Here is a 13,384-nt window from a genome sequence, read left to right as displayed (position 1 = left end):
CTGTCTTTGTGGGAAGTTGACTTAGTTAAGGGCACATAGACTTTGAGCTTCACGGTTTGTGTTTGTAGTGTTTATTGTTTTGTTCGGCGTCATTTTTATCTAATTAAAAGAAAATGTACCCTTACCACGCTGCACCTTGGTCCTCCTCCTTCAACAGCCGTGACAATAAGGGGGAGAAAAAAATCCGGAATTGGAATTTAAGTTTACTTCCGGAATGGACTTGGAATTGAAACGGACCCCAACTCTGTCAAGTTTCCAGAGACCTTACCTGAGCTAGCCTTGAAAGGAGCCAACCCTTGTGAATGGAAGGAGATATCTGTCGTATCAGTCTGCACAGGCCTCGATCGAGAGAAATACAGTACCTTGCATACCTGCGGGACCAAAATCTTGCCTTGTGAGGAAGATGGCATGGTCATGGTACTCAGCATGATCGGGGTCCCGGCGCTGCTGCGTGTTGGCCCAGCGACACACCTGCTCCAGGCTACGGGACGGGTTCCCACGCTCGATCAGGCTGATGGACTGAGGACAGAAGAATACCGTTCTCATTTCAGAAACAATCTACGAGCCTGATCCCAGATCTGTTTGTTCTCTTGCCAACTCCATTGCTGTCGTTGTTAAGCCAATGAGCGACAAGGAGTTGGCCTGATAGCCTGAGTGCCTGCTGTTTGGGCTAACAGCCTACCATAACTGCTGAATAGGATGGTCTCACAGTGTTTAATCATCATTATTACTCTTATTCAGCACATAGACGACTACTTCAAAATGCTTTTACCTGCAATGATCGGGATCAGCATGCTTGTTTTAGCTACTTGAATTGAAAGCACTGGTTTTTAGTTGACCTGGATAAGAGCATCTACTCAATGACTAAACCATCATGTAATATTTAGTTATTGAGAACATACTGTACCCTAGGGTGTACTACCATCCCTGGTCAAAAGCAGTACACTATATATGGAAAATGATGTATTCTATATTGGAAAACGTAGTACACTATAAAGGGAATAGTAGTACACTATAAAGGGAATAGTAGTACACTATAAAGGGAATAGTAGTACACTATATAGGAAAAAGTAGTACACTATATAGGAAAAAGTAGTACACTATATAGGAAAAAGTAGTACACTATATAGGGAAAAGTAGTACACTATATAAGGAAAAGTAGTACACTATATAGGGAAAAGTAGTACACTATATAGGGAAAGGTAGTATACTATATAGGGAAAAGTAGTACACTATATAGGAAAAAGTAGTACACTATATAGGGAAAAGTAGGACACTATATAGGGAAAAGTAGTACACTATATAGGGAAAAGTAGTACACTATATAGGGAAAAGTAGTACACTATATAGGGAAAAGTAGTACACTATATAGGGAAAAGTAGTACACTATATAGGGAAAAGTAGTACACTATATAGGGAAAAGTAGTACACTATATAGGGAAAAGTAGTACACTATATAGGGAAAGGTAGTATACTATATAGGGAAAAGTAGTACACTATATAGGAAAAAGTAGTACACTATATAGGGAAAAGTAGTACACTATATAGGGAAAAGTAGTACACTATATAAGGAAAAGTAGTACACTATATAGGGAAAAGGAGTACACTATATAGGGAAAAGTAGTACACTATATAGGGAAAAGTAGTACACTATATAGGGAAAGGTAGTATCCTATATAGGGAAAAGTAGTACACTATACGTATAGGGAATAGTAGTATACTATATAGGGAAAAGTAGGACACTATATAGGGAAAAGTAGTACACTATATAGGGAAAAGTAGTACACTATATAGGAAAAAGTAATACACTATATAGGGAAAAGTAGTACACTATATAGGAAAAAGTAGTACACTATATAGGGAAAAGTAGTACACTATATAAGGAAAAGTAGTACACTATATAGGAAAAAGTAGTTCACTATATAGGGAAATGTAATATACTATATAGGGAAAAGTAGTACACTATATAGGGAAAAGTAGTACACTATATAGGGAAAAGTAGTACACTATATAGGAAAAAGTAGTACACTATATAGGGAAAAGCAGTACACTATATAGGGAATAGAGTACCATTTGGGAGTCATCCTTATTGTTTTACAGCAACAGCCTGGAGAGGGTTCTTGTGCTTGAGGAGAATATATATATATATATATTTTAACTAGGCAAGTCAGTTAAGAACAAATTCTTATTTTACAATGGTGGCCTACACCGGCCAAACCTTCCTCTAACCCGGACGATGCTGGGCCAATTGTTGGGAGTCCCTATGGGACGCCCGGTTGTGATACAGCCCGGGATCAAACTAGGGTCTGTAGTGACGCCTCTAGCACTGAGATGCAGTGCCTTAGACCGCTGCGCCACTCGGGAGATACAGTATATAGTATCATAAATGACACAGATCCTATAGATAAATCGGGAGCCCCATGAAGGACTATCAGGGGTCGGCGACAGGCGGCCACGGGCCAAAACATGCCAGCGATTTTTTTGCCCACAAGTCTGCTCTGATTTCCGAGCATTCTCGTTTGAGAGCGTAGAACAATTTATGAATATGACAGGTGTCGTAAACATTAGCAAAAATAACTAAATTAAATTGTTGCCAGCAGCACAGTTACAGTCATTAACCTATTAGATAAGGTTAGTAGGGCTCCCGAGTGGCGCAGCGGTCTAAGGTACTGCATCTCAGTGCAGTGAGACACAAACAACACAGAGTTACACATGGGATAAACAAACGTACATTCAATAACACAACAGAAAAATCTACATACAATGTGTGCAAATGTAGTAAGATTAGGGAGGTAAGGCAATAAATATCCCATAGTGGCGAAATAATTACAATTTAGCAATTAAACACTGGAGTGATAGATGTGCAGAAGATGAATGTGCAAGTAGAGACACTGGGGTGCAAATGAGCAAAAAAATAAATAACAATATTGGGATGAGGTAGTTGAGTGGGCTATTTACAGATGGGCTGTGTACAGGTGCAGTGATCGGTAAACTGCTCTGACAGGGCCTCCCGGGTGGCGCAGTGGTCTAGAGCACTGCATCGCAGTGCTAGCTGCGCCACCAGAGTCTCTGGGTTCGTGCCCAGGCTCTGTCGCAGCCGGCCGCGACCGGGAGTTCCGTGGGGCGACGCACAATTGGCTTAGCGTCGTCCGGGTTAGGGAGGGTTTGGCCGGTAGGGATATCCTTGTCTCATCGCGCTCCAGCGACTCCCGTGGCGGGCCGGGCGCAGTGCGCGCTAACCGAGGGGGGGGGGGTGCACGGTGTTTCCTCCGACACATTGGTGCGGCTGGCTTCCGGGTTGGAGGCGCGCTGTGTTAAGAAGCAGTGCGGCTTGGTTGGGTTGTGCTTCGGAGGACGCATGGCTTTCGACCTTCGTCTCTCCCGAGCCCGTACGGGAGTTGTAGCGATGAGACAAGATAGTAATTACTATCGATTGGATACCACGAAAATTGGGGGAGAAAAGGGGATCAAATGTAAAAAATAAAATAAAAAAATAAAAAACTGCTCTGACAGCTGATGCTTAAAGTTAGTGAGGGAGATATAAGTCTCCAGCTTCAGTGATTTTTGCAATTCGTTCCAGTCTTTGGCAGCAGAGAACTGGAAGGAAAGGCAGCCAAAGGAGAAGTTGGCTTTGGGGATGACCAGTGAAATACACCTGCAGGAGCGCGTGCTACGGGTGGATGCTGCTATGCTGACCAGTGAGCTGAGAAAAGGCAGGGTTTTACCTAGCAAAGACTTATAGATAACCTGGAGCCAGTGGGTATGGTGACGAATATGAGGCGAGGGCCAGCCAACGAGTGCATACAGGTTGTAGTGGTGGGTAGTATAAGGGGCTTTGGTGACAAAACGGATGCCACTGTGACAGACTACATCCAATTTGCTGAGTAGAGGCTATTTTGTAAATGACATCGCCAAAGTCAAGGATCCATAGGTTAGTCAGTTTTTAGAGGGTATGTTTGGCAGCATGAGTAAAGGATGCTTTGTTGGGAAATAGGAAGCCGATTCTAGATTTCATTTTTGGATTGGAGATGCTTAATGTGTGTCTGGAAGGATCAAGATGGATGGATATATGGATCAAGATGGATCACTTCAAATTGATCGATTTGAATAAATTAGGGCAAATACAAATTAACAATTGAAACAGTTATTCAATACAATGCATCCTAGTTTAAGCCAATTTCAAAACTATTTGTGACACAATTAGTTGATTTCCCATGGCCACCCATTATCGCCCCTGGAGAGATGGAGAGAGAGAGAGAGAGAGAGAGAGAGAGAGAGAGAGAGAGAGAGAGAGAGAGAGAGAGAGAGAGAGAGAGAGACTCTTACCTGTCTGTACCTGACCGTGATCAGGAAGATGAGAAGTCTTACCTGTCTGTACCTGACCGTGATCAGGAAGATGAGAAGTCTTACCTGTCTGTACTTGACCGTGATCAGGAAGATGAGAAGTCTTACCTGTCTGTACCTGACCGTGATCAGGAAGATGAGAAGTCTTACCTGTCTGTACCTGACCGTGATCAGGAAGATGAGAAGTCTTACCTGTCTGTACCCAACCATGACCAGGAAGATGAGAAGTCTTACCTGTCTGTACCTGACCGTGATCAGGAAGATGAGAAGTCTTACCTGTCTGTACCTGACCGTGATCAGGAAGATGAGAAGTCTTACCTGTCTGTACCTGACCGTGATCAGGAAGATGAGAAGTCTTACCTGTCTGTACCTGACCGTGATCAGGAAGATGAGAAGTCTTACGTGTCTGTACCTGACCGTGATCAGGAAGATGAGAAGTCTTACCTGTCTGTACCTGACCGTGATCAGGAAGATGAGAAGTCTTACCTGTCTGTACCCGACCATGATCAGGAAGATGAGAAGTCTTACCTGTCTGTACCCGACCGTGATCAGGAAGATGAGAAGTCTTACCTGTCTGTACCCAACCATGATCATGCGGACGAGGACGATGTTGATGTTGGTTCCCAAGGACTCATCGTGGTAGATCTCATCAACCTAAGGGAAGCAGCCAGAGAGATAAACAACATTAATTTATTTATTTAGTGAATTCCTTTAGCCAAGCCATTGCTTCCGGTCCTGCTGAGTTGAGGGTGAGTAGGCCCTCCGCTGAGTTGGTAGATTGGACAGACCTTAGGAATGTGGTGCATGGTTTGCTCCACCCCATAGGCACTAAGGGCTGAAGGAGTCTATAGCCTGGTCTCAGATCTGTTTGTGCTGTCTTGCCAACTCTTATGGTCATTGTCACGTCAATGGTAACAAACATGGGGCCTGGTCAAAAGTAGTGCACTATATAGGGAATATGGTTCCATTTGAGACGTTGTCCCATATGAGATTGCTTCTGATGCTAGATTCATCATCTCATAGTGTGCTTCTTAATACGTGATGTGATGATAGCTCATAGTACACAGATGTACACAGGCCTACATCAAAGACTCTACACAGCACGTCACATCTGGCAAAAACATAGCTGGTAGTTTGTTTAGCTTTCGGAAGGATAAGGCAGCCAGCCAGCCAGGGCCAGCCCTCCTGAAGGATAAGGCAGCCAGCCAGCCAGGGCCAGCCCTCCTGAAGGATAAGGCAGCCAGCCAGCCAGGGCCAGCCCTCCTGAAGGATAAGGCAGCCAGCCAGCCAGGACTGCCCCTCCAGAAGGATAAGGCAACCAGCCAACCGAGGCCGGCCCTCCAGAAGGATAAGGCAGCCAGCCAGCCAGGACTGCCCCTCCAGAAGGATAAGGCAACCAGCCAACCGAGGCCGGCCCTCCAGAAGGATAAGGCAGCCAGCCAGGACTGCCCCTCCCGAAGGATAAGGTAGCCAGCCAACCGAGGCCGGCCCTACAGAAGTATAAGGCAGCCAACCAGCCAGGACTGTGATGCTGCTATCCACAGTGGGTGGCTGGTAATGGGATGCTGCTATCCACAGTGGGTGGCTGGTAATGTGATGCTGTAATCCACAGTGGGTGGGTGGTAATGGGATGCTGCTATCCACAGTGGGTGGGTGGTAATGGGATGCTGCTATCCACAGTGGGTGGCTGGTAATGTGATGCTGTAATCCACAGTGGGTGGGTGGTAATGGGATGCTGCTATCCACAGTGGGTGGGTGGTAATGGGATGCTGCTGTCCACAGTGGGTGGTAATGGGATGCTGCTATCCACAGTGGGTGGGAATGGGATGCTGCTATCCACAGTGGGTGGTAATGGGATGCTGCTGTCCACAGTGGGTGGTAATGGGATGCTGCTATCCACAGTGGGTGGTAATGGGATGCTGCTATCCACAGTGGGTGGGTGGTAATGGGATGCTGCTATCCACAGTGGGTGGCTGGTAATGGGATGCTGCTGTCCACAGTGGGTGGTAATGGGATGCTGCTATCCACAGTGGGTGGTAATGGGATGCTGCTATCCACAGTGGGTGGTAATGGGATGCTGCTGTCCACAGTGGGTGGCTGGTAATGGGATGCTGCTATCCACAGTGGGTGGTAATGGGATGCTGCTATCCACAGTGGGTGGGTGGTAATGGGATGCTGCTATCCACAGTGGGTGGGTGGTAATGGGATGCTGCTATCCACAGTGGGTGGCTGGTAATGGGATGCTGCTATCCACAGTGGGTGGGTGGTAATGGGATGCTGCTATCCACAGTGGGTGGTAATGGGATGCTGCTGTCCACAGTGGGTGGCTGGTAATGGGATGCTGCTGTCCACAGTGGGTGGCTGGTAATGGGATACTGCTGTCCACAGTGAGTGCTTGTCATGCTGGTGCTGGGCCTTCCTGGCCATGGGACTGTGGAGTCGTTCTCCCTCTATTCTTATGAGTTGTGATTCAACAGGCGATCATGTGCGACGTCTTGTTAAAACATTGGCTCGCGTCCAAATGAAACCACTGTTATTATGCAACGGCTGAGCTAGTCTGACCTAGAAATGCTTTGATGACTGTAACACGGTCCCATAATGACGCTCTGACCTAGAAATGCTTTGATGACTGTAACACGGTCCCATAATGACGCTCTGACCTAGAAATGCTTTGATGACTGTAACACGGTCCCATAATGACGCTCTGACCTAGAAATGCTTTGATGACTGTAACACGGTCCCATAATGACGCTCTGACCTAGAAATGCTTTGATGACTGTAACACGGCCCCATAATGACGCTCTGACCTAGAAATGCTTTGATGACTGTAACACGGTCCCATAATGACGCTCTGACCTAGAAATGCTTTGATGACTGTAACACGGTCCCATAATGACGCTCTGGAATGTGTGGAGACTTAATGGAGGAGCTTCAAACCAACATGGAATTCCAATCTGTAAGTTGTTTCAACTAATTATTATGAACTAACTGGTTCCACAGCCTTTTTTAGTTGACTCAACTAATTCGGTCTAAGTGTTACCTGAACTAAAAAAAAATTGAGTTGGGCCAAATTTCCTGTAGGTCCAACTGGAGAAAAACGTAGGTGACCATAAAATGATATGTTCATTCAACGTGTCTCCTATGTTCATTCAACGTGTCTCATATGTTCATTCAACGTGTCTCATATGTTCATTCAACTTGTCTCATATGTTCATTCAACTTGTCTCATATGTTCGTTCAACTTGTCTCATATGTTCATTCAACTTGTCTCATATGTTCATTCAACTTGTCTCATATGTTCATTCAACTTGTCTCATATGTTCATTCAACTTGTCTCATATGTTCATTCAACAAAAATGATTATTTGCGCATCTTAACTAAAAAAAAAGGCACTGGAACTAGTTAGACACACAAACAGTGCTTTTAATATACAATGTTTTCAACTGACATATTTGACACGGTCTCTGTTCATTCATACAGTAATTGTTATTCAACATGTTCTTCTCTGGGATTTGAACTCACAACCTCTTGGTTCACAGCATTCCAATCTTCCTGCGTCTCCACCATGTCTGTGTCAATGACTGATTTTCACCTGTATTGCTACACTTTGCACTTCAAAGTAAATCTCACCTCTGTTAAAAGGACACTCCAGAAAAACGATTCTATTCACCATAGTGATTAAGAAGTACCATTTAAACAGAGTAATATTCCCCAACAACATTAGACAACAAAACAGAAAACCCTTAAATTGCTGAAATAAGTAAATGAATGATGAGAGAATAGTCAGATGAACTGATACCAGACAGACATGGTGGTTTAACAGGAAGATCAGAATGATGTAAACCAAGAGGTTGTGAGTTCAAATCCCAGGTGAGGACATATATATATAAATGAGCATGCATAAATATCAATGTGTGTCAAATATATACATTGAAAACATTGTATGTTAAAATCACTGCGCTTGTAACCAGATGCACTTTTTTGAGTTAAGATGCCCAAATAATAATTCATAGTTTAATGAACATATGAGACAAGTTGAGCAAACAGACTATTTTAAGTTGACTTTTCCCCCCTCCTAGGTTTACTCAACCCATAAGGCTCTGGTCAAACATAGTGCACTACGGAATAGGGAGCCATTTGTGACGCACACTAAGCAACATTTCCATCCGAGCATGTTTAATCCTCATCAAACCATCCACTACACATCAACACTCCCTCTAGGGTCCTATAGAGTCAATCAACAGCTTCAATTTGTGGTTTGCTGAATGCTGGTTGGAGGAAAAGAACCAGGGATGGGTGGAGGGACTTGGAATGTTGTTTCTGTTTCCATAGCTACATATAGAAGTCTTAGAACAGCAACAGTCCCGCTTGGTTATGGATCATGATTATCAACATGCCGAGTCAGCTGACTGGAGACCAGTAGGGACCGAGTCAGCTGACTGGAGACCAGTAGGGACCGAGTCAGCTGACTGGAGACCAGTAGGGACCGAGTCAGCTGACTGGAGGCCAGTAGGGACCGAGTCAGCTGACTGGAGACCAGTAGGGACCAGGAGACACAGGGTTCATTGAGTTCCACATAAAAAAAAAAAAACTTTCTAATTATTTTTTTTCTCACAGGTGACTCTTTAACCTGTTGTCCTAGAAAATATATATGCTATGAAAACATATATGTAAGCTATACATACAATCAGTCTTCTATGATTGGTTTGTTTTGAACTTTGTATGTGTGCCCAGACATGAACCTGATGTACTGGCTGCGGTTACTAGACAGTTTGTGTGAATATGTCTCCATGCTTTACTGCATCGTTTTCCTTTTTCTTCAACTGTGTCTTAAACTAAAATGTATGGATGAAATAGACTGCCGTCGAGCCTCCCGAGTGGTGCAGCCTTCCTAGGTACCGCATCGCAGCGTCACTACAGACTGGGATCGAACCCAGGCCGTGTCCCAAACGGCTATGACCGGGAGTCCCGTAGGGCGGCGCCCAAAAAGCCCAGTGTTGTCCATGTTAGGGGAGGGTTAGGCCGGGAGGGGCTTTACTTGGCTCATCTTGCTCTAGCGACTCCTTGTGGCGTGCCAAGCGCCTGCAGGCTGACCTCATCATCAGTTCACTGGTGCAGCTGGCTTCTGGGTTATGCGGCTGGTGTTAAGAAACGCGGATTTGGGGGGGGTCATGTTTCGGAGGATGCATGATTTGACCTTTGCCTCTCCCGAGCCCGTTGGAGAGTTGCAGCGATGAAACAAGAACGTAAAAAAATACAAATAACAATAATAATAATAATAATAAGGACATTATATAGGATATTGACCACAACAAAACATGGAAGATAGATGTTATTCTCTTCCAGTTTAATGCCTGTTCAAAGTTAACTTCAAAGCATAATTTAACAATAAAGTATGCAGAAACCATCAATAACACACACACACAGATGTTTCAAAATATACACACACACACACACACACACACACACACACACACACACACACACACACACACACACACACACACACACACACACACAGATATGTCTCAACACTAGACCAGATATGTCTCAACAACACTAGACCAGATATGTCTCAACACTACTAGACCAGATATGTCTCAACAACACTAGACCAGATATGTCTCAACAACACTAGACCAGATATGTCTCAACACTACTAGACCAGATATGTCTCAACACTAGACCAGATATGTCTCAACACTACTAGACCAGATATGTCTCAACACTAGACCAGATATGTCTCAACACTACTAGACCAGATATGTCTCAACAACACTAGACCAGATATGTCTCAACACTACTAGACCAGATATGTCTCAACACTACTAGACCAGATATGTCTCAACACTACTAGACCAGATATGTCTCAACAACACTAGACCAGATATGTCTCAACACTAGACCAGATATGTCTCAACAACACTAGACCATGGTGAGTTAGGTCAAATGGTCTCCTCCCAGCAGAGCGGAGGTCGGCCATATTGATTTATCTGTGTTAGTGACAGTCTCTCTCCTGTTTACCAGCACACTGGAGGTCTGAGCTGATGCACTTTGTTCTCGAGTGATGCTTTAAAACACAGCCGACGAAGGCCCTGGGATGGCCTGCCTGTCTATGATGTCATTATCCCAGTAAGTCACAAACACAGCAGTCACAGTGATGAAGGCAGACGCTGCACATGCCGCCTCTCAGGTCACTCTAAGTACGGTGGTGCTCCTTACAACAGTCACAGTGATGAAGGCAGACGCTGCACACGCCGCCTCTCAGGTCACTCTAAGTACGGTGGTGGTCCTTACAAATTACAGGACCAAAATAAGGACGCATTTTTGTTGTTGCTGGTCTCTCTGTAACTATGTCATGAATGTAAATAAACCCAGCTGGGGGGGGGGGAGTCTACGCCAAGTTCTCCAAAACAAGACGTGGTGTTTACCCTCTCCCCAAGGACGCATCACCCATCTATCAGCCTTCTATCTGTGCACATATCGCTGAATTAAGAGGGAAGAGATGTCTTAACACACTAGATAAATGATAAGCTAAATGTCAATAGGCAGGACAGCACACACTGTTTAAAACACCACAGTACAAACATAGAAACCACTGTGTAACTGACGCAAGACTGTTGGCAACAATCCAACATTTACACAGCAAAGGAACGTCGACTAGGCTACACATCAACCAAACAGCCTTGTTCATTCACTTCCAGAACAGTAAATCAGCTGTTTAATGAAACAGTGTATAAGTAAAGTAAAGGCAGATCACCCCAGATTCCCCTTGACTTTGTGTGATGTAATGTACTCAGATCTCCATACGGAGTTGAATGCTGACCTGTATAAATGTCGGGTTGATGTTGGACGTTAAACTAAGCAGCTGTTGAACAATGAGGACCAAACGTCAGAAATAGCCACAGCCTTTTCCAGCCATAGTGGAACATACTCTAAACATCATAAATGTTATTTAATGTAGTTTCAATAACCTTGTGTCAGAATACTGTAGTACATACAGAAGTACATACTACTGATGCAGTTTAAAATATCCTGCATACAGTCTTTAAATCGATCCATAGTCTTTTTTTATTTGATTTATTTAAAAAACTTTACTAGTGAAGGGAGGTACCAAACCAAGTGGCACCCTATTCCCTATATAGTGTACTACTTTTCACCGGGATCAAATGGTCAAAAGTACTGCATTATAAAGCTAATAGGTCAAATAGAGTTCCATTTGGAACGCATCCCAAACAGCCAATGGCTGCTCTGCCTCTGCTCAGCTGAGTTCACGACTCACAGAGCCTCATACGGATTTAGATTGTTTCTGTCCAGCTAGCTCACAGCAATGAGCACAGCAGCTGTAAGATAGCTGGAGGGACATACAGTACCAGTCAAAAGATTAAGAACACCTACACATTTAAAGGTTTTTCTTTATTCTTAGTATTTTATACATTGTAGAATAATAGTGAAAACATCAAAACTATGAAATAACACATATGGAATCATGTAGTAACCAAAAAAGATTCCAAATTCGAGATTTTTGGTTCCAACTGACGTACCTTTGTGAGACGCAGATAAGGTGAACGGATGATCTCTCCGCATGTGTGGTTACCACAGTGAAGCATGGAGGAAGAGGTGTGATGGTGTCGGGGTGCTTTGCAGGTGACACTGTCAGTGATTTATTTAGAATTCAAGGCACACTTAACCAGCATGGCTACCACAGCATTCTGCAGCGATACGCCATCCCATCTGGTTTGCACATAGTGGGACTATCATTTGTTTTTCAATGACCCAAAACCTCCAGGCTGTGTAAGGGCTACTTGACCAAGAAGGAGAGTGATGGAGTGCTGCATCAGATGACCTGGCCTCCACAAACACCCAACCTCAACCCAATTGAGACGGTTTGGGATGAGTTGGGCCGAAGAGTGAAGGACAATCAGCCAGCAAGTGCTCAGCATATGTGTGAACTCCTTCAAGACGGTTGGAAAAGCATTCCAGGTGAAGCTGGTTGAGAGAATGCCAAGAGTATGCAAAGCTGTCATCAAGGCAAAGGGTGGCTACTTTGAAGAATTTCAAATCTAAAATAGATTTTGTTTGTTTAACACCTTTTTGGTTACTACATGATTCCATGTGTTATTTCATAGTTTTGATGTCTTCACTACTATTCTACAATGTAGAAAATAGTAAAGATAAAGAAAAACCCTTGAATGAGTAGGTGTCCAAACTTTTGAATGATACTGTATATCTCTCCCTACCTGCCTGTCTTGTGTACAGCATAACATCAACATGGACAAAACACTCGTGGGTTTTCTCTAACAACACAGCCATTGTGCTCAGGCAGGCACCTCACAGGCTACTAGCATGACTTGTTCCAGGCAGGCACCTCACAGGCTCCTAGCATGACTTGTTCCAGGCAGGCACCTCACAGGCTCCTAGCATGGCTTGGTCCAGGCAGGCACCTCGCAGGCTCTGCAGGCTCCTAGCATGGCTTGTTCCAGGCAGGCACCTCACAGGCTCCCAGCATGGCTTAGTCCAGGCAGGCACCTCGCAGGCTCTGCAGGCTCCTAGCATGGCTTGGTCCAGGCAGGCACCTCGCAGGCTCTGCAGGCTCCTAGCATGGCTTGTTCCAGGCAGGCACCTCGCAGGCTCTGCAGGCTCTGCAGGCTCCTAGCATGGCTTGGTCCAGGCAGGCACCTCGCAGGCTCTGCAGGCTCCTAGCATGGCTTGGTCCAGGCAGGCACCTCGCAGGCTCTGCAGGCTCCTAGCATGGCTTGTTCCAGGCAGGCACCTCGCAGGCTCTGCAGGCTCCTAGCATGGCTTGTTCCAGGCAGGCACCTCGCAGGCTCTGCAGGCTCCTAGCATGGCTTGTTCCAGGCAGGCACCTCACAGGCTCCTAGCATGGCTTGGTCCAGGCAGGCACCTCGCAGGCTCTGCAGGCTCCTAGCATGGCTTGTTCCAGGCAGGCACCTCACAGGCTCCCAGCATGGCTTAGTCCAGGCAGGCACCTCGCAGGCTCTGCAGGCTCCTAGCATGGCTTGGTCCAGGCAGGCACCTC

The 13,384-nt window shown here is 45.2% G+C and overlaps 1 protein-coding gene across 1 annotated transcript in view; it reads right to left on the bottom strand.

The window, feature by feature from the left end:
• Positions 1–13,384, bottom strand: part of LOC129864395 (A disintegrin and metalloproteinase with thrombospondin motifs 3) — a gene marked incomplete in the record, with an annotated part of 119,451 nt that overhangs the window by 54,963 nt on the left and 51,104 nt on the right. The window contains 2 exon segments of the mRNA XM_055936969.1: positions 363–519; positions 4,915–4,998. Of these exon segments, the coding sequence (XP_055792944.1) occupies positions 363–519; positions 4,915–4,998 (241 nt within the window).

Source organism: Salvelinus fontinalis, chromosome 1 (assembly GCF_029448725.1).
Source record: "Salvelinus fontinalis isolate EN_2023a chromosome 1, ASM2944872v1, whole genome shotgun sequence".
Lineage (NCBI taxonomy): Eukaryota > Metazoa > Chordata > Actinopteri > Salmoniformes > Salmonidae > Salvelinus > Salvelinus fontinalis.
The sequence above is the reverse complement of the archived record's forward strand: the minus strand, read 5'-3'. Positions and strand labels throughout refer to the sequence as shown.